At 41.0% G+C, this 27,768-nt stretch overlaps 1 protein-coding gene across 1 annotated transcript in view; it reads left to right on the top strand.

Moving 5' to 3' along the window:
- Positions 1-27,768, top strand: part of ABCA13 (ATP binding cassette subfamily A member 13) — a 520,700-nt gene that overhangs the window by 37,556 nt on the left and 455,376 nt on the right. The window contains exons 5-13 of the mRNA XM_010374424.2: positions 1,793-1,821; positions 7,451-7,614; positions 10,030-10,160; positions 14,346-14,479; positions 19,234-19,398; positions 20,869-21,068; positions 24,579-24,706; positions 25,530-25,630; positions 25,879-26,046. Of these exons, the coding sequence (XP_010372726.2) occupies positions 1,793-1,821; positions 7,451-7,614; positions 10,030-10,160; positions 14,346-14,479; positions 19,234-19,398; positions 20,869-21,068; positions 24,579-24,706; positions 25,530-25,630; positions 25,879-26,046 (1,220 nt within the window). The remainder of the gene's footprint in view (positions 1-1,792; positions 1,822-7,450; positions 7,615-10,029; positions 10,161-14,345; positions 14,480-19,233; positions 19,399-20,868; positions 21,069-24,578; positions 24,707-25,529; positions 25,631-25,878; positions 26,047-27,768) is intronic.

Consider the following 27,768-nt stretch of genomic DNA (forward strand, 5'->3'; position numbering starts at 1 on the left):
CTCTTCGGCTGTTGTCTTCCTTTCTTGCTTTCTTATTCTGTTTTAAAAATCTGTCTCCACCTTCCCCAAACACACACACACACACACACACACACACACACACACACACACACACACACACAAATTCCCAATTTGTTTTCTCCTTCTTGTATATTTGGATTGGTCTTTTCCACGTAAGTAACGCTTTAAGACTGGCCTTGGATGATTTATTTACTTTGAGTACAAGTCTTTTGGATTATTGGGGTGAATTATTCCCTAAACAAAAGTAATTTCTGTTCATTATAAAGAATATCCACATTATAAATGGCTTCATCTCATTTATAAATCTACAGTAGGGAAAGTTAGGATGGATAAAGATCTTAGAGAGTTTGGCTTACAAACGGAGAAGTTTGCACCTCAGAAGTAGGCAGCCAGTTGCCTCTCTTCACATCCCTGAGTCATTGCCTACTGCGATATTTGTTAATAAATGGGGGCATTCAGTTAAATTTGAAATTTAGGTAACAAAAATTTGTTACTGTATGTATGTACCAAATGTTACATATTTTGGTAAAAAATAATTAATTTCTAATCTGAAATTGAAATTTAACTGGAGGTGCTCCGTTTTAAATTTGCTAAATCTGATACTCCTAAGTATACAGCTCCAACTAAAATTCCTATGTAATTTTTTCTTTCTTCATGGAGTATATGCAAAACCATGAAATAAAGAGTTTGGCAGAAACATGAAGAATGTGCTTCCCAAGGCAGATGGCATTATGTGATATTTTTAAGAGACAAAATAGGCCGGGCGCGGTGGCTCAAGCCTGTAATCCCAGCACTTTGGGAGGCCGAGACGTGCGAATCGCGAGGTCAGGAGTTCGAGACCATCCTGGCTAACACGGTGAAACCCCGTCTCTACTAAAAATACAAAAACTAGCTGGGCGAGGTGGCGGGCGCCTGTAGTCCCAGCTACTCGGGAGGCTGAGGCAGGAGAATGGCGTAAACCCGGGAGGCGGAGCTTGCAGTGAGCTGAGATCTGGCCACTGCACTCCAGTCCGGACGACAGAGCGAGACTCCGCCTCAAAAAAAAAAAAAAAAAAAAAAAAAAAAAAGAGACAAAATAGCACCTTTGTCCAGGATGGGGCAGGGCTGGCCATGGCCTCCCTGAATGCTGATTTCACAATGGACCCAAAATGTATCAACAATAGACCAGAATAGTTTCAAACACCGAAGGATGGAGTTCTTATATTACACTCTATTATGGGATCATTCTACTTGTGTAAAATTTGATTTTCAAATGAGGCTTTTAACATGTTGTTGAAAAAATAATCAAATTTTTTTGAGATGAAGTCCCCACTTTATTTCTAGTTTTCTGTTATTTGAGTCATTTTCTATGGTGTATGTAACTTACAATAATCTGAAAAATTATAATTTCACTTTTTTCTCTTCAAGTTTTTCTTTCATGTTTTTCTTTTATAAAAAATTTTCATTTATTCCCTCTACCCTATCCTGAATTTTTGCAATGCCCAGTGAAATTAGATAGTAATAAAATAATACAATACCCTTTGGCAAATTGTTGAAATTTGGTTTACCAGTTAAATTTTTTCCATGAATATACTTAGATTTGGAAATCTACTATGATAGCTTTCTTCAGATAAATCTTATGAAGATAGATTTTTTCTTCAATTTTGGTGTATTTGGCTTTTGGGCCAGGGCTCTTGGATACTCCATTTGACTTTAGAAGTAAAGTAGACATTTAGCATGTGCTTTTTCATTGATGATTGAACTAATATCTCTTAAATCTTCTTTATTATAGATTCTTCTTATGGTTCCAGTTTTTTTACAGTAAGTATCTTAACAATAGTTTGAAAATTAGTCTTCAGAGACAGAATGGTTAAGTTTACAACACTGAAGTTTACGTTCTCAAAGAATTATTTCTAATGACTTGACTTGTATACCAATTGTGTAGAAGCTGGATTTGAGAGAGCTAAGATCTTTGTAAATATGGACTAAAAGACAAGTTTGAATTTTCTGAAGCAAGGTTCTGGGCCTGTGAAAAGCAGAGGTGAAACCTGAGGCCGGCAGGTGGTGGGCGATCCACAGAGTTGCTTTGCAAGATGGCTAAAGAGTCTATCTGATCCCAGGGACGGTCTGAGATTTGTGCTTGATACCTAAGCGGTGATTCCCTCGAGGCACGAAGCCCTCAGTTAAGGCACTAGTTATCAGCAGGGGATGATTTTGACCTCCAAAGGATATTTGTCAATGTCTGGATGCATTTTTGGTTGTCACAACTGTGCACCAATGGGGAGGGTAATATTAGCCTCTAGTGGGATGAGGCCAGAGATGTTGCTAAGAATCTTAGAAAGCACAAGACAGCTTCTACAACAAAGAATCATCTGACCCAGAACATCAGTAGACCGGTTGAGAAATCTCAATTTAAGGTGAAACCTTGACAATATTAAAAATTCTTCCTTGCTCATATTGCAGTACCAGACACTGACTGACTGTACAGGCCTTTGTAGTAACATCGCACTAACAGAAGCACCTGTGTCTGTATCTGTTTAATTCTAAGAAATATTTAGATAGCTCAAAAAAAAAAAAAAAAAAAAAAAAGCCATAAAACCATTCAGAGAAAAGTAAAAGAATAGGGGCCAGCTAATGAATCCTGGAATGAAGCAGGAATGTCAGTGTATCCATTAAATAATGACACTAGCAAAGAGTATTGAACAAACACTTAACTAGGAGCTTTCTGATGCAACAGGTCAAAAGGAAAATATAGGACACACACACTCAAAGTCTTACAGATAATGAAAGAACTTAAAAATAGAATAAAGCATCATTTAAATGATTACATTAGCATTTAAAAAAGAAATTATAATACTGGATGCTTGTGATGTTGTAGCTTAGTGATATAATCTCATATGGTTGTGACAATAAAAAAAGATATAATAATTTTTGGAAAAGCAACTTGATTTTTTTTGCCCCTGTAATTGTTCTGAAAATTAATGTTATGTATAATACAATAGAAATAAAAAGCTGTATGCATAAAATGTTCATTGATAATGATGGATAATTTGAATTTCCAAGATAAGGTGACCTTGATGGGCTTCTTAGTACAGTCACTTAATAATAAGTATGGTATGTGGAAAATGAGTATGTTATTAGATCAAGGGCAAGAAACAGAGGACATTATCATATCCATCGTATGTTTGTGATGTAAAAACATTTTGGTACAAGGAGTGGAAGAAAAGTGGCTACAGGAAAGCAGTTCTATTTGTTACAATGAAAGATTTCTAGGTTGCTTTTTTCTTATAGAATTCTGATGAAGATGTTATACTGTTTGATTTTCACTGAGAGTGAAATGGCTATCTGAATAATCTGAGCAGAGAAATGGTGGGACTTGAAGTGGGAGTCCATGTAGGGAATCAGCTTATCCTTCTGTGCAACAAGTGAAGGTCTTTCAGAACAGACACACAGTTAATGAGGGAGGTAGTGAGATGCGATGGTGATTTTGATATATTTTGGAGGTAAAATCAGTAGGATCTGTTGATGAATGCGAGGTAGGTTATAAGAGAAAGAGAAGAATCAAGGATGACTCTGTGTGATTTGACCTCAGTTACTGGAAAAATGGAGTGGTTGTTTACTGTGGATAGGGAAAGACTGAAACAGGTTTTTCCGAGGGGAGGGGAGAAGAGGGTAAAAAGGAAATCAGAAATTGATTTGGGGGCTGTTAGTGAGATATCCAAGTGGCATTGCCAAGGACATTGTGGGAGTTTCCAGCTTGGAGCTGAGATAAACTCTTTTGGCTGGATATATAAATTTAGAAAGTGTTGGTGCATAAATGACACTTCAAGGCCATCAAGGGAGAGTGTGTTGACAGAGCAGAGAAAGTGGACTGAGCACCGAGCACTTGCATTTGAAAAAGATTGTCAGGCAAGGAGGAAGAAGGTGAGAATGTGGGGTGTCGTGGAAGCCCAGGAAGGCAATTTTCTAGGAGATGGGGATGATCCATTGTCTCAAGTGTGGCTGATTGATCATATAAGAAGAGGACGGAGAAGTGCCACTGGGAGTAGCAGCATGGAATTCATTGGTGATGTTGACAAGAAAGGCTTTGATGGAATGATGAGGGTGAAAGACTGATTGGCATGGATTTAAAAGAGAGTAGGGGCACTCTGAGCTCGGTGGCTCATGCCTGTAATCCCAGAACTTTGGGAGGCCAACGTAGTCCAATCACTTAAGGTCAGGAGTTCAAGACCAGCCTGGCCAACGTGGTGAAATCAATTTTCTACTAAAAATACAAGAATGAGCCAGGCATGTAATGGCGGGTGCCTGTAATCCTGTAATCCCAGCTACTCGAGAGGCTGAGGCAGGAGAATTGCTTGAACCTGGGAGGTGGAGGTTGCAGTGACCTGAGATTGTGCCACTGTACTCCAGCCTGGGTAACAGAGCAAGACTCGGTCTTGAAAAAAAAAAAAAAAAAAAGAAAGAAAAAAAAAAGAAAGAAAAAGAGAGAGAGAGAATGGGGGCAAGTAAGTGGAGACAGAGAGTGTATATGACGCAAGATGGTAGGCTGTGAAGCAGTGAAGCATGGGGTGGAAGCTGCTGGGCATTGCAGAGGTCTTTGGTGTCTGCTCCCACCCTGCTGGCTCCCTAATTTCTCCCCAGCTAAGATGGACAGTTCCCCGAGAGCTCAGACTCCTGGTCACAGGGGCGAACGTCAAACACGTGCTGAGAGTATTTTGCTTTCTGTTCTTCCCTGAAGTCAGTTCAGCTTGAGAGGGCAGGGGAGCTAACAATCCCATTGCAACCCACAGCTGGGGTGACCACCAGACTCACATTGCCTGGGACTGAGAGTGCCTTGTTCCAGAAAACGTCTCAGTCCTGGGCAACTGGGGAAGGTGGGTCCAACTTCCCCCAGCAATGGATCAATTCTGGGCAGCTCCTTTGTTCCTGAGAGGTTTTGAGGATTCAAGCCAGCATGGTCTGTGCAGGTCCTTGATGGCTGTGACTTTTCCCTCTTTCCTGTCTCATTCTTTCCACCTCCTCAGCTCCTTCTTCCTGGTACCATTTCCTGAACAAGCCACCTATACACAAGTCCTTGTTGCAGGGGAACCTAAACAGAGACAGGAGATATGGATTTATTTTCCTTCTTTATTTTCTTTATTATTATTATTTTTAGAGACAAAAAATGCTCTGTCGTTGAGCTTCAAACTCCTGGGCTCAAGCCATCCTCTGGCCTCAGCCTCCCTAAATATTGGGATTATAGGCGTTAATCACCGTGTCTGCCTGCCTGCCTACCTTCTTTCCTTCTTTCCTTCTTTCCTTCCTTCCTTCCTTCCTTCCTTCCTTCCTTCCTTCCTTCCTTCCTTCCTTCCTTCCTTCCTTCCTTCCTTTCTTCCTTCCTTCCTTCCTTCCTTCCTTTCCTACTTCCCTTCCATCTTTCTTCCCTCCTTTCCTCCCTCCCTCCCTCCCTGTTCAGTACAGATGGAACCATTCATTTTTTTCCCTAAATTTTTTCAATCAATGGTTGATTGAATCCAAGGATGCAGAACACACAGATATGAAAGACTGACTGTACTTCATTGTGTACTTCTGAAAAACAAGGTCATTCTTGTACATAACCACAGTACAACTATTAGAATCAGAAAATTAACACTAATACAATAGAATTATTTAACCTACAGACTACTTCCAGATTTACCAATTGTTCTAATAATGTCCCTAACAGCAAAAGAACATCTTGGATCATGTACTGCATTCAGTTGTCCTGTCTTTAGTTTCCTTTGTTCTGGAACGGTCTTTCTTTGTCTTTATTTCATCAGGATTTTTGAGTAGGTAGCTTATTTTGTAGACTTTCAATTTTGGTGTTGTCTGATGTCTGCTCATGATTGCATTTGGGGTTTTGCACTTATGGCAGGAATAGGTTGTGTTTTTTAAGATGGCAGATAATAACATGCTGATAGGAATGAAACAATAGAGGGGAAAAGAGAAGAGAGTTGCTGGACAATACTCTTGAGGGGTGGGAGGGCAGGAGGGCTGAGCTCAGCCTGAGGACTGAACCACTGAATTTGACTGGAGATGGATTTCTTTCTTTCTTTCTTTTTTTTTTTCTTGGCCAGAAGAATATATGATAGATTGTGAGAGGAGAAAAGAGTTGAGTGGGTATGCCAGGGAAAGGTCATTCAGGGATGGACCAGGTGCATGAAGGCAATGGGGACAAGAAAGAGGTGTTGGAAGAATGGAATATGGGGCCTGGTAGGGCTGAAGAGTCATTAGAGTTGAGGAACTGTAGAAAAGGAGTGGGGTTGGTTATTGAAAAGTGAGGTGCATAAAGTTGTAGCTATTGATAATGAAAATCAAGATTTTGACTAGAGAAATGGGTGATCCAAGCAAGTGAAAGAAAATATCACTGGATGGAAGGGAGATCAAGTAACAGAAGGGATGTGAGGATCATTAGATATGGAAATTATTGAGAATGGTGGCTGAAGTCATGCTGAAAACATGGTAGTGTGCTGGAAGTCAGAACCAGAATCCTCCATAAATGGAAGGAGCTCATTCTGGGAGCTTCCCAGGACCCTGCTGAGTTCTGAGACCCTCTCATCATTCCACTGAGAGTGGTGTGAGGAAGAAGGAGTGTGTCTTGTTTGGAGTAGTTGGATCTCTGGAGAACACTTCTTTTCTTGTTTGTTTAACTCTATGTCATCTGAAAGATAAATGCTGTGACTTTTATGAGTGGTCTAAAATGGAGGATTCACTTTTATTGAAGGAATGGGAACTAGGCGGCGAGAAGAGAGCCAGCAACTGTGGAGCCAGGAACACAGAGTGTGGGGGAGTTCTTACTGGGATGTCATGGAGCGTTGGGGTGTTTTTCTACCTAGAGAGAACATGCAGGCTCAGTGAGGCACTGGAGATCCATGTTCCTTCTATTTTTGCACTTAGCCATTCTTGGCATATAATAAGAAAGCCTCAGTTATCTACAGAAATCCAAAAGCTCTATACCATGGGGCCAGCTGCATTTGCCTTCTGACCAAGCCATCAGTGCTCACTGAAATGTTGGGTTTTCTTGTTCATATTTGAATTATTCTCTTTTCTTTCATCATTTACATGTAAAGAACAGATCATTACATTCTTATCTAGGGTCTATGTCAAAGACTTTGTTGCTTCAAAAACTGTGGAAGTTTGTACAGCTTGTTACAAAAACTGGCCTTATTTTTCTTCTTACCCCATCCATACTTTTCCCCCCCTTGTCCATATTTTTAAGCCATTTAAAAAAACCCTCCAACTGACCAGGATAGCTTTAACATTGTGTTCAACATAGTGGCAAATCTGTTTAATGTAGTGACGTATAAAGTGTGAGTTTCTACCAGGAGAACGTCTGCAATTTTGTACCTTTGCAGCATCTGTCTCTCTGTCTTATTTACTTTATTCATAAAACTCTAGAGGAAAACTTTTGGTATTCTTTTTTCCCCATCAGATGGATCTCAATAAGACCGAGGAGGTAATATTGAAACTGGAAAGCCTCCACCAGCAACCTCATATCTGGGATTTTCTACTGTTACTGCCGAGACTACACACAAGCCATGATCATGTGGAAGACGGCATGCATGTTGCAGTGAAACTTCTCCAGACTGTTCTGAAGTAAGTGAAAAAGAAAAACTTATCTAAGTATTGATATGTTGTTTTTTTAACCTTATTTTTAAAATGGGAAATAAAAATTAGTAATTGTTGGATTTAAAAAAACTTCACAATAATGTTACCTTGAAATGACAGGATCTTCTGCACCTCCACGTCTGTCCCTCATCTGTCTGTGCACATATTTTATATATGGGCAGTGATGTTGTTCAGAGTGTGTGCCCCCTGATTTAAAAAGTTAGTGTCATACTTCAATATTTCATATGTTGTTATAGTTTATAAATGGCCATTTTTAATGGCTGCAGCATACATCATTCTGGTAAAGTACTATATACCATAATTTACTTAATAAATTTGGCATTGTATTTTTGGGTTTTTCTAAGTTTTTCACTATTAGAGATAGCCTTGAATATAATAATGTCAACTAATTTCTTAAGAAATTATGCCATAGTTGCCCAACATAACATTCAGAACTGATAAGTTCAGTTGCTTCAGTTGTGTAATTCAGTGAGCTGGACATTGGTCTCCTATGCTGGATCTGACCTCCATGTTACATGGGGTGACCTTTGGGAGCATCCCTTCCCGTGGTGGGCTTCTCAAGCTTTAATCAGCATGGCCCTCTTTTATAAACAATTGTATTATTTTGTGTAAACCCATTGTATGAATAATGGGTTTTATTATTTTTCAGTAGCAAAGATTCATATTCTTTTCTGATTTTTAACGGTTATTTATTCTATCTGCCATTGGTGAGAGCGACCCACATCACCCTTAGCTAGGACAAAAAGGGCCCTGTCCTGGGGGCTATGCTTTGGGGAGGTCCCCACTGTGGCCTTCCCTGGACTGTGCCTCTGCTCATGGCTCAGAATGCCCATGGGGTGAAGGAGATGTGTCCACAGAGCCCACACACCCTGATTCCCTCTCACCCTGGAGTTCCCTTATTTAATGGCCAGAGCCTGGTGAAACCTCTTTCCTGGCCCCTACTTCTGAGGGCAAGTCTTACCACTGTACTGTGCCTCCTCCAGCCCAAGGGTAGTCTAGGGATGGCTGCAGCCATTGGCAGGAGTGTAGGGTGGGAGGCATGGGTGCTGTTGGGCTTCGTAGGCTGGAGGACCCACCTATGCGCACTGAGGCCTCTTGAGGTACAGACCAAGCTGAGGGTGGGGAGCACATAGGAGAGGAATGGGCTGAAGGTTGGGGCTAGGGACAGGTGCTCCCCAAAATCCCACATTCTGGTGCATAACCTGAGGATCAGAAAATTCTAAATTTGAATGTAGCTTTCAAAGTTGTTATGAAGATCTATTTGCCAATGTAGGAAAATGGAACATATTTTGATAGTTAGTTAGCTTGATTTACAACTTAAGTATTTGAACATATTTGAAATGCTTCCCTTTGTATTCTTGCCCAAAGCTCTGACTGTGTTAGCAGTGAACAATTAAAATAATTGGGCTATTCTGAGAGACACAAAATTTAAAATGAGAAGATACTGATGACAGTTGTTGAACCATATCAGCTTCAGTATAAATTGTATTTCCATATTTTGCCTCAGTGGCATGACATCAAGAAAATCTGCATTCATAGAGACAAGTACTTGCAAGTGGTACCAGGTTTCAATGATATATCTTATAATCCTGGGATACTCTTCAATACACAAAGTTGTCATAAAAGATTTTTCCTGATGAAAGTCTACAAGGAAATAATCTGTTTGGAAGCACAGCTTATGACTGTGTTGGTCTCATGTTGCTAAAATGCAGATATATTATACCTTCTGTTGAGTGCATTTTCTAATCTACAAATATAAGCGTATTTATTTATAAAATAAAATATTAGTATTTTAAAAATAAAATTATTATCATGTATATGTAGATTCTCCCTCCCCAGAGCTCCTTGTTCTTTGAAAGAGTTTAACAGCCACTGATCAACCCTTGACTTATTCAGATCCATAGGTTAAGACAGGGTGGAGGATTGAGGTACATGGTATTGCCCCCCAAATATTAGACTGATTATCTGAACTTGAAGCAGCCAGGCTGACTGTTTATTTGCTTTTCTAACATAGCAGCTCTTTGCACCCTGGCTGGCCTCATCATCTGCCCTATGGCAGGAAGAATCAAGGGCGCAGTATAAAATAGCACTTATGGCAGAGCCAATGCAAACTTGAGTTCTGTGTCAAGGGCAGAGTGAAAGATGGCCTAAGTTCTCAAGTGTTTCAAGAGAAGACCTTACCTCTTACATTTAGTTACTAGTTCAGGGAGTTAGGGTCACATTAAAGCCACAAAGAATGCTGACATGTAAATGGTCCAGCCACATCTTGCAACAGCACTAGGGTCCCAGTCCATGGGATGTAAGTAAACCTAGAATTGATGCTACTTGTTTTGCTAACTACCCACTCATATTGCTTTTTGTTTTGTTTTGTTTTGGTTCTAGTTCCTTAATATCCCTAGAAGATTTAGATTGGCTTCCACTCAACCGAACTTTTTCCCAGGTTTCTGAACTTGTATTGAATGTGACCATTTCGTCACTGACATTTCTACAGCGACATGGAGTAGCAGTCACTGGTATGGGTGCCTTGTAGCTATTGCTATATTCCAAAATGTTTCACTACTTAAATTCATTGACAGTTGACATAGAGCTAAAATGATGTTCCAAATGATTTAATTACAATTTCAAATTCAAAAAAGAATCAATTGTTTCTGTTAATACAAGACAAAAACAGAATAAACATTTGGAACTCAAAACTGAATTTGACTTTCTACCACTGTTGAAATTCTGCAGTCATTGCTAATATAAATGATATTTTAAAGTTAAAATTAACTGATTTTAAAATTCTTTGACTTTATTTCTTCTAATATTAGACCTATCACTAGTTCTGTGATTTTAATCTTTCCCTTCTCTAAGCTTCTATTGGGGGGAAATATTTTAAAAATGACAAAGCTACTAAGAGGAGGCAGCTTGATGTGGACTTACAGAGTCCCTAACTAAATAAGCAGCCCTACCACAGTGGAGGGAATAGAATTATATAGCTCTTTTCTTGACCCAGGATATTATTATTTCCTGAATTGCCAACTGAGCTTGAGCATTTTACTTTTAATTCCCTTCTTTTCTCTATTTTTCTATTTTGACTGTTTCTCTAAGGGAAATACAGTGAGAGAACAACAAAGTTGGAATTCATCCACTCATCCATTCATCCATCCATTTTTCCACTCATCTGTCCATCCGTCCACCCACACATCCATTCATCTATCCATCCATCCATCTGCGTACCCATTCACCCACTAAACAACCCATCAACCTCTTTATATGTCTATCCATCAATTCATCCATTAATCCATCCATTCATCCACTTACTCATCCATTCATTTATCCATCCATCTACCTCCCCATTCATCTACTCACCAACCCACCAACCCATTGATCTATCCATCCATCCATCCATCCACTCACTCGTCCCTTCATCTATCCATCTAACTCCCCATCCACCTACTCACCAACCCACCAACCCATTTATCTATTCACCCATCTATCCATCCATCCATCCACTCACTCATCCATTCATCTATCCATCCGTCTACCTCCCCATTCATCTACTCACCAACCCACCAACCCATCCATCTGTTCATTTATTTATTAATTCTCTCATTGAATAAACAATGAGCACTTCCTGTGAGCCAAACACTTCCCCAGACAGTGGGAATAAAAAGCTGAATAACACCCAGTTCTTCAATGAGAACACGTGGACACAGGAAGGGGAACAACACACACCAGGTCCAGTCATCGGGTTGGGGGAGAGGGAAGGGAGAGCATTAGGACAAATAGCTAATGCATGCGGGGCTTAAAACCTAGATGATGGGTTGATAGGTGCAGGAAATCACCATGGTACATGTATACCTATGCAACAAACCTACGTGTTCTGCACTTGTATCCCGGAACTTAAAAAAAAAAAAAAAAAGACATAGTTCTTACTTTCAAGGAAGTCATGTTTAGTAAAGGAGAGAGATATGTCAATAATAATAAACAAACAAGCAAACAAACAAAAAACAAAGACAACAGAGTGAGGATCTGACATCTGCTTCAGGAAAAGCTTCAAGGAGGAGTTTTGAAGGGTGATTTGGACTTAATCAAAGAGATGAGGGAGCATTTCCGGAAAGAGAGAAGACTGTGTGAGCTACTTGGGCTTGCTGAGAGCTGTGAATGTTTGACATTCAGTGTGTCTGAGGTACAGTGGGCAGTAGCAGGGGGTGGCATAGAAAGGGAGCTCAGGCCAAAACACCAGTGGGCAGGGGAGCAGCAGAATTAGATCTGCATTATAGAAAGACACTTCTGGGCAGGTGTGAGGAGTGGATTGGAGGCACGCAGGTCTGGGGTTCAGGATCCTGGGATCAAGTCTTCCATCAGCCACTTTCTCCTGAGGTCTCAGTCTCCTGAACTATTATTATTATTTGAGATGGGGTCTTGCTCCGTTGCCCAGGCTGGAGTGCAGTGGCGAGATCTCGGCTCATTGCAACCTCTGCCTCCTGGGTTCAAGCAAGTCTCCTGCCTCAGCCATCCAAGTAGCTGGGACTACAGGCATGCACCACCATGCCTGGCTAATTTTTGTAATTTTGGTAGAGACATGGTTTTATCATGTTGGCCAGCTGGTCTCAAACTCCTGACCTCAGGTGACCTGCCTGCCTCGGCCTCCCAAAATGCTGGGATTACAGTCGTGAGCCACTGCGCCCAGCCCTGAACTATTGTATAATGAGATTGTTACACACAGAAATTTCTATAATCCCATTCAGAATTTTGCTGCTTCATGGAGCAAACTAACATAAAACTCTCTATTGCCCCAAATTCCACCTGTTGCTTCTTTCTTCTTGTTGCTTGTGACTCAGCACAGTGAGACCCACATAGAAAGGTTTTTTTTTTTTTTAGTTTTCTGTAAGAGACAAGCTAGTTCATTAATGTTTAACTCCATTTTCAGGTTAGGTTCATTCCTCTGGGAACTATTTCTTATGCTGAGAAGAAAACCCAGAGGTGTGGGGCGAGATGAAGAAAACACCTCATCAAAATCTTCCCAGTAACCTTAATTTAACAAACTCATTTAGAAGCTCAAGTTTTTGTATACCATCCAAATTACAAAAACCAATTTGCCTTACAATTGAAAATGTAATTACCGTTAAGAATGTAATTAAAATATACAATTTTCTATTAACTCTCCAGTGAGTCAAAGCTAAGGAACACTATTACAAAACATACTTTGAGAAGTAACTAAAAATTGTCTTCATGTCTCTTGTCTCCAAGATAAATTCTTTTGCCTGATGAGCCAATTCCAATGTGAAGAGGAAGGACTGAGTGACCTCATGTGGCTTTAGGTTACTGGTCCAATTATGTTATGCACTGAAACTGTTAATCTACACATTCTGAATTCTCTGTTGTTTAGCAACAAATTTCTGAATCAAAGTTGTCTTTCACTTTTTGAGAAAGATTTTATACTTTTGTAAGTATGCTACACTGATGTCACTATTTTGTCTCTCCTCTCTGGAACACTGTAATTCTAACACCTTCTGAGACTAGTGGAGATTAATAGTTACAGTTCAGCTTCGGGAGCCAGATCTTTTGGGTTTGAATCGGAGGCATAATCTAATAAGTGGGACTCTAAGAAAAAGGGGACAATTACCTCATAGTATTGTTAGAGGACTAAGTGAGCCCTCCCATGGTATATTCTTAGTCTAGGTCCTCGTACCTCTTCAACATACAATAAATGCTTGTTTTAATCTCAGATACCAATTTTTTTTCCTCCCATGATGCCATGTAAAGGCAATCAGACTGGAAACAAAAAGTCTTGTATTTCTGGGATTTTCCCCATTTTTAATACCTTCCTGAAATCCCTGTTCACTTGGTCTGTCTTTGTAAATGTCATGGATTGTGCTTTTTTTGTAGACCTCACTGCAATTATAAGGATCCTATGAGATAATGCATGTGAAAATGGTTTAATAGTGGCTGGCAGGTGAAGGGACTCAGTCAATGAGTGTTGAACCACGATCTGCAACAATCTAGTTTCTAAATGAAGGTTGAAGGTTCAAACACAGCTTGAAATGTATGTGTTTTCATGTTTGCAGTTGCTGAGGCATACTCCCCAGAGATTTTGTCGTACCTTGAGGGTCTTGGATTTATATTTTGAATGTGTCACTTCTGGATAGTGCCATGGGTTTTTTGGGTAGCTCATGAATTTGATACGTTGATAACTTGAATTAGGGGAACTTTTTCTTATGACTTCAAATAATTATTGGGAATACAGTTTTAAAGACTCCATAGTATTTTATGCTGTGAATATACTATAATTTATCCTTTCCCTTGATACTAGACACCTAGCTGGTTTTCAATATTTTATCAGTATAGAACCAATAAAATATTGTCACACCTTAATTTTTGTTCAGATATCTGATTAAGTTTCTTGAGAAAGATTTTTAGAAGTGAAATTATTGGGTTCAATGACTTGAATTTTATAAAGCTCTTGAAATATGTTTTAAAATTACCCTCTGGAAATGTTGCAACCATTTGTGCCAGGGAGCATGGGACACTTCACCATTCTCTCTATAGCAGCAAGTGTTTATTCTGTTTGCTTTTTCTATTTGATGCCCAAATGGTGTTTGGTCTTCATTTGCTCTTCCTTTAGAGGTGAAAAGGTATTTTTTTCTGAATTACATTAGACATATCAAAATATTCAAACAACTGATGGTGTAAATCTTCTGTTGTTCCAGCAGAGCCAGTTTACCACCTGTCCATGCAGAATATAGTGTGGGATCCACAGAAAGTCCAGTATGATCTCAAATCCCAGTTTGGCTTTGATGATCTTCACACGGAACAGATCCTGAACTATTCAGCTGAACTAAAGGAGGTACACACGCTTGACTGCTTCTCACACCGCTGGGTCTTTCCTGGAGACTGGATCTAGAGCATGCTGCTGGGGCAGAGTGAGTGGGTGCCACGGGAGAGGCAGCCAGACAGGAGAGTTCCGCTAAAACCCGAGCTCCTTACAACAGAAGACACCCCTGCTGTCTCCAGCTTTTCTAGAAGTGTCTCTTTTCTCTTACCATGTAGTTTTATCCCAGAATGGAAAGGCAGCTTGGAAGTAATATGACACTTGATTGCTCTGGGAACTAGCAGTGGGAGAGGCCAGGTCAAGTGAGGGTGTGAGATTCTGAAGACAGTGCTAGTGGGGTCCAGGTAGGAAGATGGCGCATCCCCACTGTAGTGAGTGGGGATGCAAGTGGGTGAATTTCCAGGTAAAGAGATAGTTTTCATTAGAAGAGTAGGATCTGTGGGTCATGAATGCCAGCTGGGTTCACCAAAGTTGAGCCTCTTCCCAAACTAGGTGAAATAAGGGAGTTGGACTGGATGATCCCCAAGACCCAGTTCACTGCTGGTATTGCTGAGGTTCTGGGAGGCATCTAGAGTCCCTTTGGTCACTCCGGCCCACTTGTAGGCACTTCTGTTTTGCGTGGTGCAGGTCCAAGAACTATGCACCTGGAGCTTTTATCCATAGACTCCACATCCAGGGTTAGAGAATTTCTGGTGCAGCTCCTGGGTCAGTGTTGAGCTAGGAATGTTTGGAGAGGACCCACTGTCTTCTGTTAGGATCTCAGTCCATGCTGGGTGTGTAGATTTTGCTCACTTCTGTGTGAGTTCCCCACAACCTGGTCTTCCCAGATAGCACTTTTCACATTTCAGTGCAGCTAGTTTGTGTTCAGACTGTTTCTTTCAATATTTAGACTCTGGATCTGTGCTCTCAGTCTGGGGGGTTAGATGGTTGGCTGTAGCCAGCAGACCCTCTTACTGGCTTGGTGTTTGAAAAATCAGTTCTGCCAGGTAGGTTTAGGCTTCACCACAGTATACTAAATTTTGTGTTTCTTGTATCCCTAGCATAATTTTATTAATCATCTCACAATTTTATGAACTATCTACCTACCATAGGACTTGAAATTGTGACCCTTGGGTTTTCTCATGGATACTGATATAGATGGAATATGAAACCCCAGTTGGCTGACTTTTATTCTAGTTTTCTCCATCTTTATGATCTGTTTTCTCATTATATTATAGTTTGAGTAAACTATGTAAAACTTTTACCTTAGAATGTTAGATATATTGAGATTAGAATTAAAAGGAAAATGATCAGAAAATACCACTGTGTATATCAACAAAGCTCCATGGAAATTGTACATCATATATGTGAGCTTTCTGTTGCTGCTAAAACAAGTTACCCCCAACATAGTGCCTTAAGGCAACCCACATTTTCTTTTATCATAGTGTTCTGGAGGTCAAACCCCTGAAATGATCTCACTGGGCTAGAATCAAGGTGTCTACAGGGCTGAAGTCCTTCTTGAGGTCAAGGGGACAAGCTGTTGTAGGGGAGGAAAAATTATTTTTTTCTCTATTATTCCATATTCAATGGCTGGAGCTCATGAATTAACCTGATAAAAGACAGATAAACAAGAGGAAAATCAGTTATTATGTAGGTATGTAAGGGAATTCACAAAGAGAAATATATAGATGTTCCCTGACACCCATTCTGTTTTTCATTTTCAGTACAGTATTCAATAAATTACATGAGTTAATAAATACTTTATTATAAAATAAGCTTTGTGTTAGATTATTTTTCCAGTTGTAGGCTAATGTATGTGTTCTGTTCACAGTTCAGGTACACTAGGTTAAGTTTGGTTATGTTTTGAGGTTGGGTGTACTAAATGTGTTTTTGGCTTATGGTATTTTCAAGTCATGATGGATTGATAAGGAAGTAACCTCATTGTAGATCAAGGATCATCTGTATTTTAAGGAAGCAGCCAGATGATTAAGGCTTATACACCACCCAAGTCTATCTAAACAAAGGAAAGGGGGTTTTGGGTTTCTAGGTAGCAAGGCAACTTATGGGAAGGTGAAAGGAGGAAATGTACAGTGAATAAGTTATCCTGTTTTGCAGAGAAATCTCCCAGGTGATCAGAGTTATTTGGAGAAGCAGCTCTCTTTCTGGTAGGAGACATCTTTACAGATGAAAATTATCTTAATAATGTAAATTTTCCTTATAAATGTAAATTTCCTTTACCAAAAGGAAATTTATACTCTATTTTTAAATAGTCGTGGAGTGGTAAGAAGTTTTTCCTGCCTCTGCTGGTTTTCAGTTTGTCTTTAGCTCAAAATAACCCATGTGCCAAAGAAACATATTTTGGGGTGACATATTCTGTTTTCTTGCTTTTTCCAGCTTCTAGTGGCCATTCACATTCCTTGAGTTTGAGCCCCTTTCTCAATAATCAAAGCCAGCAATGGCAGGTCTAGTCCTTCCCACATCCCATCACTTGGGCAGTGACATTTTTGCCTCCTTTCTCCAATAAGAACCCTTGTGGTTACTTTGGGCTCACCAGGTTACCCACGATAATCTCCAATATCAAGGCCAGGTGACAAGCAGCCTTAATTTCATCTGCAGCCCTAAATCTCACTTGCCATACAACATAACATATTCATGGGCTCTTGGGATTGAGACATGGACATCTTGGGGACTATTGCCTGCTTCTCACCATTTGTAAGTGTAATTGCCTGGTGGGCTCTTCCTGCCAGCTGCACAGACAAAACCAATTCACTGAGACTGCACTATTGCAGTAGAGAAAGGGTTTAATTAATGCAGAGCTAGTCAAGGGAAGGAATTGTAGTTATTACTCAAATCAGCCTCCTTGAGAACTCAGAGGCTAGGGTTTTTTGTTTTTGGATAATTTGGTGGGCAGGGAACTAGGAAATGAGTTCTCCTGATTGGTTGGGGATGAAATCACAAGGGTGTGGAAAAATGCAAAAGTCTGAAAAATGTCTCAAAAGACCAATCTTGGGTTTGACAATAGTGATATTATCTACAGGAGCAACTGGGAAAGTCACATATCTTGTGATCTTTGGCCCCATGACTCCTGAGCAGCAAGGGATTATAGAAGGCTAGCTAGGGGCCAATGGCTGGTTATCATTTAGCTACACCTACATTTTAGCAGCATTCAAGCCCCTCCCATAATCTTAATCTTGTGGCCTTTTATTAGTCTTACAAGGGCAAGTTCTATTCCTGAGAAAGGAGGGGATTCATCTTAGGGAGGGACTACTATCAACCTTGCTAAAAAGTTAAACTACAAACTAAATTCCTCCCATGGTTAGCTCGGTCTATGCCCAGGAGTGAGCAAGGACAGCCAGCCTCTGAGGCTAGAAGCAAGGTGGACTCGGCCACGCTAGACTTCTCTCACTCTCATAATCTGCAAAGATGGTTTCACAGGGCCCTTTCCATCTGCATCAGCCTGTGCTCCTAGGCCCTCCCTGGGGTCTACCTGACTCCTGACCCCACCACTCTCTGGGCCTGCAGGGAGACTCAGCACATGCTCCCCTTGCAAGAGAATAGTCCTCCTCTTTCCCTGCCTCTGCTTCCCAAATTGGAAAATGATTTATTTAACCTCACATCCTCTGTGGAGCTCCTATGACCTCACTTCAGCCTCTGCCTCTACTCCTTCAACCTTCTATAATAGGGCATGTCCCAGGGAGCCTGATGACTGCACATCTGCCTCTCATAGACTGTGAACATCTGAGTGGGGACTCGGCCTTCTCTCTCTAACATGATACATGGTATTGTTGATTATTTTTAATTAAGGGAAAAAAAAACAGAACGAAACATCAGGGACCCTATGCTTTGACAGTCACAGGTTAATATTTTAAATCTTGATCCTAAAGGAACCTGAAAGTGAACACACGGGACTAAAATTAAGCTTTTTAGACTTTGCCATTGTTTAGTTAATTCAGGCTGTTATAACAAAAGACTATAGATGGGGTGGTTTGTAAACAGCAGAAATTTATCTCGCTGTGTCCTCACATGGTAGAAGGGGTAAGGGAACTCCCTGGGTCTCTTTTATCAGGGTACTAATCCCATTCATAACAGTTCACCCTCATGATCTGACCAGCTCCCCAAGGCCCCACCTCCTCATACCATCACCTTGTGGGCTAGGATTTCAAAATATGAATTTTGGAAGGGGGGAGTCTACAAGCATTTAGACCATGGCAGTCATCAACAGAATCTCTTAAAGATGACATTATAATTGTTGTAGGGGAATGTGCTTCATTATAACACAAACATAAGTATTTACAAAGCAGTGTTAGAGGAACTGTGTTGAAGTTCATGTGTAAAATAAAGGAGATTTGGTTCAAAAACGTTAAACAGTTTCTGAACCAGGATCTCAATTTGAATCTTTCCAATTGTATCCACGTTTGATAATCAGAAAAGAAAATATTCTTGGCGAAACAACTTTGTTAATCCAAAGTATCAATTAAACTGGGCTGACCCATGTTCACTTTTGGCCTGAGAATCAAAAGAAACAAGATTTGATGTCATTTCCATGTCCTTGGCCTGGAGAAACAGCTGTTCCCATTGTTTGCGGATGAAACTGAAAAATGTAACTTTTTTTTTTTTTAAACTACCAAGTCTTCCCTCAAGGTAAATCACGTGGATATCATCACGTGTTACTTCTTCAATCAAGCAAATGTAAGAACTTCTACTATGACAAGATGGTGGTGTTATTGTTAGAAGAGGAAGGTTCTAGGAAAGGAGCTTTACATCTAAATATTTTTTCATATTCTTGTCAGATTCCCACAGACAGCTCTTTGGAGAAGATGGTGTGTTCAGTCTTGTCCAGCACATCAGAGGATGAAGCTGAGAAACGGGGCCACGTTGGAGACTGCCACCCCAAGTGGTCAGAAGCCAAAAACTATCTTGTCCATGCAGTCAGCTGGCTGAGAGTCTACCAGCAGGTGCTGTCCCCTGTCTATATGTTCTGTTCAAAGGTGTGTCAGTTTGAGTGTCCAAATCCATTCTCCTCCCCTGCCCCGCCATGTTGTTTACTGTTGGATTGCATGTCCCTCCCAGGAAAGGGACATAAAATGGCCCCACATCCTGGCCATTGAGTGCACTTTGTCCCATGTGCATCAACTGGCTCCAGCTCCATAGGCCTAGGCCCTCAACACTCATCACCAAACAGTCCATCCTAGGCTTGCACACGCACCTTGGCAACTCAGAAGTTCCTAGACCCATGCTCCGTTATTGGTGCATGAGATTGCCCTGGAGTACTTTGGCCAGCTCTTTGGATATTTGCATGCTGGCATTCAGCATCCTTCTGGCACTTTGAGCTCTGGACTGGCCTTCTCCCTTCACTCTGGTTTTGACCAGAAGCTCTGTGCACAAACAGTGACTGTGATTTCAGTGACCACAATTTAACAACATGAAGGAGGCTCTAGTCTGTCTTTATAGAGATGTTGGTGTGGGGCAGAGTGCCTGAGTGATTAGACTGCTCCTGGTCTCAGAAGCTCACGGGACCCTGGCTGTTTCACAGCTTTGTGCTTCTTGGGGAGGTTTTGGAGACTGTGAGGCAGAGCTCCCCTGGCAGTCACTTCTCATTTGTTTTACCAGGTTTTGCTATCTCTCTCTAATGTTCTTCCTTAAAGAACACACCTCTTTAACTTTGTCCCCTGCTAATATGTGTCATGTATAAAGACCAAAATCTCAAATAGTGGATAAAACATCATTAAAAATATATAGGTGTTGTTGTCTGCTTCATGGCACTGCAGTCACCCAGCACTAAAATAATCAAGGGACAGTGTTGAAATGACAAGCATCCAATGATCCAGTGGACACTCTTGCTTTGTGCATTATCTGGGTAACATAACTTGTGGTTAATTGAGGCGTAGTTAGCACACATACATGCACATCAGGCACCTCCCCATGCTATCAGGCTTGGGCAAGAATGATCTATTTTTGTGTAATGTTGATGATAAACCACATTGCTAATTGACTTCAGTATCATCCTCCCCATGTCCACGTCATAAAATGGCACTTAGTAACTATGTATTAACTTTGGTGTATACTTAAAAATATGCAAATATATTTATGTTATCCTAAATATGTCCATTTATGTTTTAAATTATATTTCATTTGTTTAAAGGTGTATGTTATTCCCTTCTCTCTCTTTTTTTTCTCTTTGGGGGAAAAAAGAGAAATAAGGCAGAGATATATAAAGTTGTGTGCCTCCATTGTTGCAACGGGAAACCTTTAATTTCTGAGGAGAAATAAAATCATAATGCAATTGCTAACAGACATTTTAATTTACCAAAAAATAAAGATTGGCTGTCTGTCATCTAGAGTGGTCTGTTAAAATTTCTTAACTACATACTATTCTTTCCAATTTGCTGTTATTAATGATAGTGTTTTTGTTTCCGAATTTGTAGGTGTTTGATCAGTGGTATCAGGGTAGTCTGCTTCCGAAGACACTCACAGGCATGGGCCATAGTCTGGAGGCTGTCAGGAATCAGTTTGAAGAAGAGAGCAAGCCCTGGAAGGTGGTGGCAGCTCTGCACACTGTGCTGCTCCTGCTGAATGATAGCTTGGTGGCAGATGGCCCAAAAGAGAATCATACATTTCCAAAGATGTAAGGCGCATTTCCCCGTTTGATTATTGATTAGGTGGATGACGCAGAATTTTAAAGAGTGTGTGATGATACAGAAGGTGTTAGGAACGCATTCTGTAAAACTACAGCTAAACAATGAATTTCTAGTTAGCAAATGGGAAATCAGAGGCTTTCATTGTGGACCATCACCAGGGTAGAAGTCTTGGCAGCACTCTGGATGCCTATTCAGAGGCTGCAATACACCGAATATGGGAGCAATATTTGAGAAGGTGTCAGTTTCCTGGATTTTAGATTTTATGTCTGTGGCATTTGTTTAAAAATGAATAAATACATTTCAGAGGCATATTTATGTACAGAACTACCTTACGTGAGTAGCTCTTTTCCTAGAATCTTCCTCTTCTAAAAATATGTTTTTATATTTACTTAAAGATTTTGTATAGTTGAAGCATTTACGTAAGGTCTAGAAATATTTTAGAAGTAGGAAATGGTGGAACTTGTTTCTTCCTTTTTAAAGATAACCACAATTTATTCACCAAAATAGCCGACTAGATCTTTTCCCTCAGTAGGTGTGGCAGTTTGTAGTAACTTGAGTCTTATTATCCTTCTGAAGTTAAGGCTCTCTTTGGAAAAGAACAATATGATTTCTCAATATTATCTCAAAAATGTTCATTTCAAACCAGGTCACACAAATTCTTGCTCTCTGTGTACCATGAAGGAGAGTTGTGATGACAGAATTGGACAGGACCATATTGTGTTATTATGATTACTTAAGAAATAGCAATTCTAAACACTTTGAATTCTTTCATCTATTCTGGAACTGTTAGCAAACAGGATCTTGCTTTCAAAGGTCCTATTTCCTAACTTTTACTTACGAGATGTTCTGGGGCATGAGGTGATGGTGCTAGAGGCAGCAATACAGTTCCCCATCGGAGCCATAAAAGCTGCAGGAGGATGGATGCAGGGAGCCAGCAAGGATGCCCTGAAGCAGTGATCTAGGCAAAGGGCAGGGACAAAACATCTATCATAAATGAACAAATGCAGGGACATTGCATTGGGGATATTGAAAACCTCCCTGCTGGTCTGTTACTTAATGCACATAAATAGAAACATCACATTAAGTAATTATCCCACAAATCTCGAATGCCCCCTGTCACTTTAGCCTAGATTTTGCCTGCTCTGTGCCAGGCCAGGGGATTGAAGCCCCAGGAAGCTGTATCTGGCTCTTAGTCCTACAAAAATTGGGGAAGCTGAAGACTACACCACACTCTAGGTACAAAGCTAGGATAGCCCTCATTCTTCCGCCCCCATGTATAATTTCCACACGTTCTCAGTGCCAGGAGGATGAGGCCCAAACACTGGCTTTGCTGTTCACCTGCTGTTTTTTTTTTCTTTGTTTTGTTTTGCTTTGAGACAGAGTCTCGCTCTGTCACCCAGGCTGAAGTGGGATGGTGCGATCTTGGCTCCCCGCAACCTCCACCTCTCAGACTCAAGCGATTCTCCTGCCTTAGCCTCCTGAGTAGATGAGATTACAGGCTCAAGCCACGACTGCCCAGCTAATTTTTGCAATTTTAGTAGAGACAGGATTTCACCATATTGGCCAGGCTGGTCTTGAACTCCTGGCGTCAAGTGACCTGCCCTCTTCGGCCTCCCAAAGTGCTGGAATTCCAGGCGTGAGCCACCACACCTGGACACCTTCAGCCTTCTCTAAATCTTTCTGAGATTTACATTCACCCTTAGCAGAAAACTGTGTATCTTTTATCATTAGCTTTGGTCCAAGAAACCCCATCCTTTTTTTCCTACCCTGTCTCCACAGCCAATTGTTCATATCTTTTTCTTTTCCTAAGCTGCAATGTTCACCCAAAAGAAATGGAAATCACACCAGACTCTCAATTTTCTACTGAGTTCTTCATGCCAGTATAGACTGCCTTTTCTTTTCCAGGTTCTGTCTGGTTCCTGCCCACATCCCTGCATTCGGGATGGCTGAGGTGTGGGAGCTCTTCAAACAGGCTCTAGCAGATAGTGTGGATTTTGGCAAGGCGAGGACTCACAGAGGTGCCTCTGGGCCCTCCAGCAAGGACTCGCCCTTCAATGTTGCACGTTGTTGTGAATGTGAAGTGTCTGTTCACAGATGTGGGGGGAATAGTCCCTAGGGTCTGGCCACGTGGTAACCCTGCTTGTCAGAGTTTAAAGAGACTTGACAGTAAGCTCCAGGTTCCAAGCAACACAGCATTTCTTTTTTCCTTGGGGAAAATAAAATAATCTCTTTCTCACTTTCTAGTTCTTTCCAGGAGCCACTCTGCTTCCTTCTCAGTGTAACCCAAAGAGTCAGAGCAATGACTAACCTAAGCCCAGTTCATTCTGCAGGTGGCCAATTCCAAAAGCCGTGCTTCCAGCTTCACTATAGGACGAGGTGTCAGGATTCTGGTCAGCAGCCAGAAAGCCCAAGCATGTGACTGTGATGGAGCAATTGCTCCGCATTGTAGGGTGATGATGTGGGTATGGGTACCCCTTCCTGCTGGTGTCTCATAGGAGAATTGTCACTGGGACCTTGCTTGCTCTCTCTATTCCCTCTACAGTGGTCAGGTCCATCAGCTCTCCAGCTAGAGAATAGCAGCAACTATTTATCAAGCCTGTGTTCAACCCCAAACTATCAAGGTGCCATGAAGAGACTGACCTCTATGACACAGAAGTCCAAATGGACACCAGGCACTCAAAGCTGTGGGATGGCTCCAGCCAGTAGAACATTTTGCTTGGGCTTCAAGTAGCTACATCTCTTTCTGCTTTTCTCTTTTTGTAGCTTGCCTCATTTATCAAGGGTGAGGATTTCATGTAGTTGCTCAAAGGCACAGAAAGCCTGGAGTCACCTGCTTTGGGCAATTCTGCCGCCCACAGTGTGACTGTGTCTTGCTCCTCCCTCTCCCATATTTATTTCCAATTTTAGGTTCTTCACATTATCAAACTCATTTTCTTTCCAGCTTCTTTTCTCAGTTATTTCTTCCATGTCTGGAGCCCATTAGTGTGACACTCCAGGGACTGTTTGTATTGAGCTGCCTGGCTGGTCGTTCTTCCTTTGACTTTGGAGAATCCTACAGGCATTGCCAATTGGCCCAAGTTGGGACCACTGCAATGGGTCCTGTCCACCACCACACACCATCTTTATGTTTTGAAACTTTTCTCAAAATATTTTTCTATGTCTCATTAACTATAGGCTTCAAGGCAAATGTTTTTAGATCCCATGTGAAACTTTATCATAACCCTCACTTCTTTTACACACTACTAGGAATATACTTTTCCATGTTGGGGTAAAGAGAATGTTTAATCCATATTCAGTACCAAAAGAATCTCCAAATCGGGTGACTCAAACAATGCAATTTGTCAAGAACCTGGTTGTGTGATGAAGTGTGACTTTCAGTCTGGTGAACACACTTCTCAAAGTAGTGGAATATTTTCCTTTGAATGGAACTTTTATTTCCCTAGTTGACACTTTGAACTACTTTTCATTTCATATCATTTATTTATTTTTGCACTCAGATTACACCATCTGTGGAAACTGCAAAGCTTGCTGCAAAACCTGCCCCAGTGGCCGGCACTGAAGAGATTTCTTCAGCTTGATGGAGCTCTCAGAAATGCGATAGCTCAGAATTTACATTTTGTCCAAGGTAAGCTAGCTCTGGTGTTATTTGTCCCTGACTCACTAAGAGTAAACATGAAATTTATTGGCAAATGGACTTGAAACTGCCTGATACATTGTAAAGTTGGGAGATAACTTTGCTGGCATCGTATGTATATTTATGCTTTGCTCTGATGCCTTCTAGGGAATTTAAAATACAGCACACCAAGGCTAAATAAACAATGAGGGCACTGTGAAGAGCGCATCCTTCTGTTTTCCTTAAGCCCATGTTGTGGCCTATGACAAGCAGTGTCTTAGGGCTGGGTTGACTTTCACATTCACAGCAGCATCCATGGTTTTCAGGCTGGAAAGGGACCTTAGTGCATTGTGAATAAGCGAATCTTTTGTATTCTGTTCCTTCTACTGCCTCCTCCCACCACTGTTCCTTGGTGTCTGGTAGGGAGAGCGTGTTCCCCCTGGGTTTGCAGAATGCCCTTCTTTGAACTTTCTTGACTATGGTGAGCATTATTCCTTTGGCCCTCTTCTGAGGAAGTTGGGTTTGCACTTTTGCCCAGATGGGCTGCAGCCTTTTCATTTTCTCAGGGAGAAGAGGGAAAATGTGAGGGGGTTGTTACTTTAGAAGCAAAACTCTTCTGTAACTAAAAACTCATACTCACTAGTCTTTGGAAAGGATAAAATGATATTATAATGACTCCTGTTTTCCTTTCTAATGAAGAGAAGAAAATGTATAATAATAGGTCAAGTTTTTAAAAATCCATGTTTTCAGGATCCAGTTTATTGATTCATGGCCATGTGTAGGAGTCAAGCTTACCTACCTTAGGTGAATAATGATCAATTTGTCTACTTTGCAGAAGTCCTCATTTGCCTGGAGACATCAGCTAATGATTTTAAATGGTTTGAACTTGACCAATTGAAACTGGAAAAGGATGTGTTCTTTTGGGAGCTAAAACAGGTAAAGCACAGCAGAGTTATAAATAAGCAATTTTAATAAAACATTCAAGAAGCTATTGCAATATTCAATTTTGCTCCTTTTGTGAATTGTGCTAGCAAAAAAAGGAAACAATATGCAGGTTTTCCAAAACCTTACGTGGTGTTTAAAATGTTTATCATTGCTTATTGTATTTGCAGTTCTTGAGCCCATGAAGAGGGTATCTAAGCCTCTTTAAATGTTACTCCTTCCCACTCTTATTAATCTTTTAGATGTTGGCGAAGAATGCTGTCTGCCCGAATGGTGGTTTCTCTGAGAAGGAGGTCTTTTTCCCCCCTGGAAACTCCAGCATATGGGATGGTCTCCAGGGACTGGTGTGCTATTGTAACTCTTCTGAGACCAGTGTTTTAAACAAGCTACTTGGTTCAGTAGAGGATGCTGTAAGTATTCTACCATCTTAGCTCTTCTAAGAGCACCAGTTTAAGACTAAATTCACCAAAGATGCTAATATTTAACCTGGAGTTTTGATGAGGAAAGTTTTGCCATGAGCCCATACACTTAAAGGAAGCTGGCTCTCTGAACTTCAGCCGCCCTTCAGTGCTGGCCCTTCTGTCTGACTGAAAGGTTGTATGCCATTCGCCTGGCCAAAACCTACTTGAAATTCCTCAAACTTTCAAAACAGGCCACTTCTGCTTTTCTGGCTTCCTGGATCCTTGATCTGCTTCATTTTTGGCTGCACATGCTAAGAAAAGCAGAGGAAACTCTCTGGTGATTAGTCAATCCCAGCAAAGCTGTGGCTTTGAGTGGTTTGCAGGCTTTACAAGTCATGTTCCTCTCATGTAACTGCCCAGGACAATGGGCTACCCCTGCTGAGTGCTCAAGTGTGACTGCAGAATGTTGAACGATTTGTTTGGAAGGATTATTTTGTCAAGTTCCACCCCATATTCTTCTTACTGAGAATTAAAATTATAGTATTTATATTTTTAGAGTTCATTTTTCTTTCTCAGTATTACCTGTTTTTTTATATCCTTCCTTATATACCATGGAACTAAAACCAGTGAAAGAATGAAACTAGTGAAATATAAATGATGTCACAGCAAGATGAAAACTGGGATAGTAATTGAATACTGTGCTTATTTCAATCAATGATTTCTTAGCATCTACTCTGGGCATGACGGTATGCTGAAGGGAGTATAAGCATGAAGAAGACACTATCTTGGTAGAGAAGGGTGGACAACAATGAGAGCCTTGGAGCTCAGCATCTAGGAGTCTTCCCAAATAAGTCAATGAGCCTTAGATGAGGTGTAAGATTTGGAAGCAAAGAGAAGTCAGGAGAGGATGCTAGGCAGGCAGAAAAGTGTATGTGAAGGGCTGGGCATGGCAGCTCATGCCTGTAGTTCCAGCACTGTGAGAGGTCTAGGTGGGCAGATCTTTTGAGCCCACGAGTTTAAGACCAACCTGGGAAACATAGCTAAACCCTATCCCTACAAAAACAAAAACAAAAACAAAAATTAGCCAGATGTGGTGGCACACACCTGTAATACCAGCTACTCAGGAGGCTGAGGTGGGAGAATTGCTTGAGCCCAGCAGGTCAAGGCTGCAGTGAGCCATAATCACACCATTGCACTCCAGCCTGGGTAACAATGTGAGACCCTATTAAAAAAATGAAAAATAAATAAAGAAGAATAGTGTATGTGAATGCATGCAGGCACAAAAAGAATTACCTGTTTGCAAATACCTTTCTTGTGACTGGATGTCAGCTCTTTCCTGGCAGAAATCCCATCCCAAATTTCTTTTTATCTGTAAAGCCTAACTTGTAGTCTCATACAAAGTAGGGAACTATATATTTATAGGTTACATATACTTGAGATAGCCTTTCTGATGATGCCTAGGATACATATCACTAACAAATCACCCCAAAGTTCAGTGACCTAAAACAAAGCACATTCTTTTCTTTCTCTTCTGACTATGGGTTGACTGGGTTCAGTCGGGGTGGTTCTTCTGATGGTCTTACTGGGCATCATTCATGTAGTTGCAGTCAGGTGGCTGTGAGGGCTGGAGTCTGGTTAGCTAGGATACTGAGATGAGGGCCTCTCATTCTCCTCTCAGACTCAAGATGTCTCTTCTCCAGGTAGCCTCTCTATATGGCCTTTCAGCAGGGT

The sequence above is a fragment of the Rhinopithecus roxellana genome, chromosome 6, assembly GCF_007565055.1.
Source record: "Rhinopithecus roxellana isolate Shanxi Qingling chromosome 6, ASM756505v1, whole genome shotgun sequence".
In the NCBI taxonomy this organism is placed as follows: Eukaryota; Metazoa; Chordata; class Mammalia; order Primates; family Cercopithecidae; genus Rhinopithecus; species Rhinopithecus roxellana.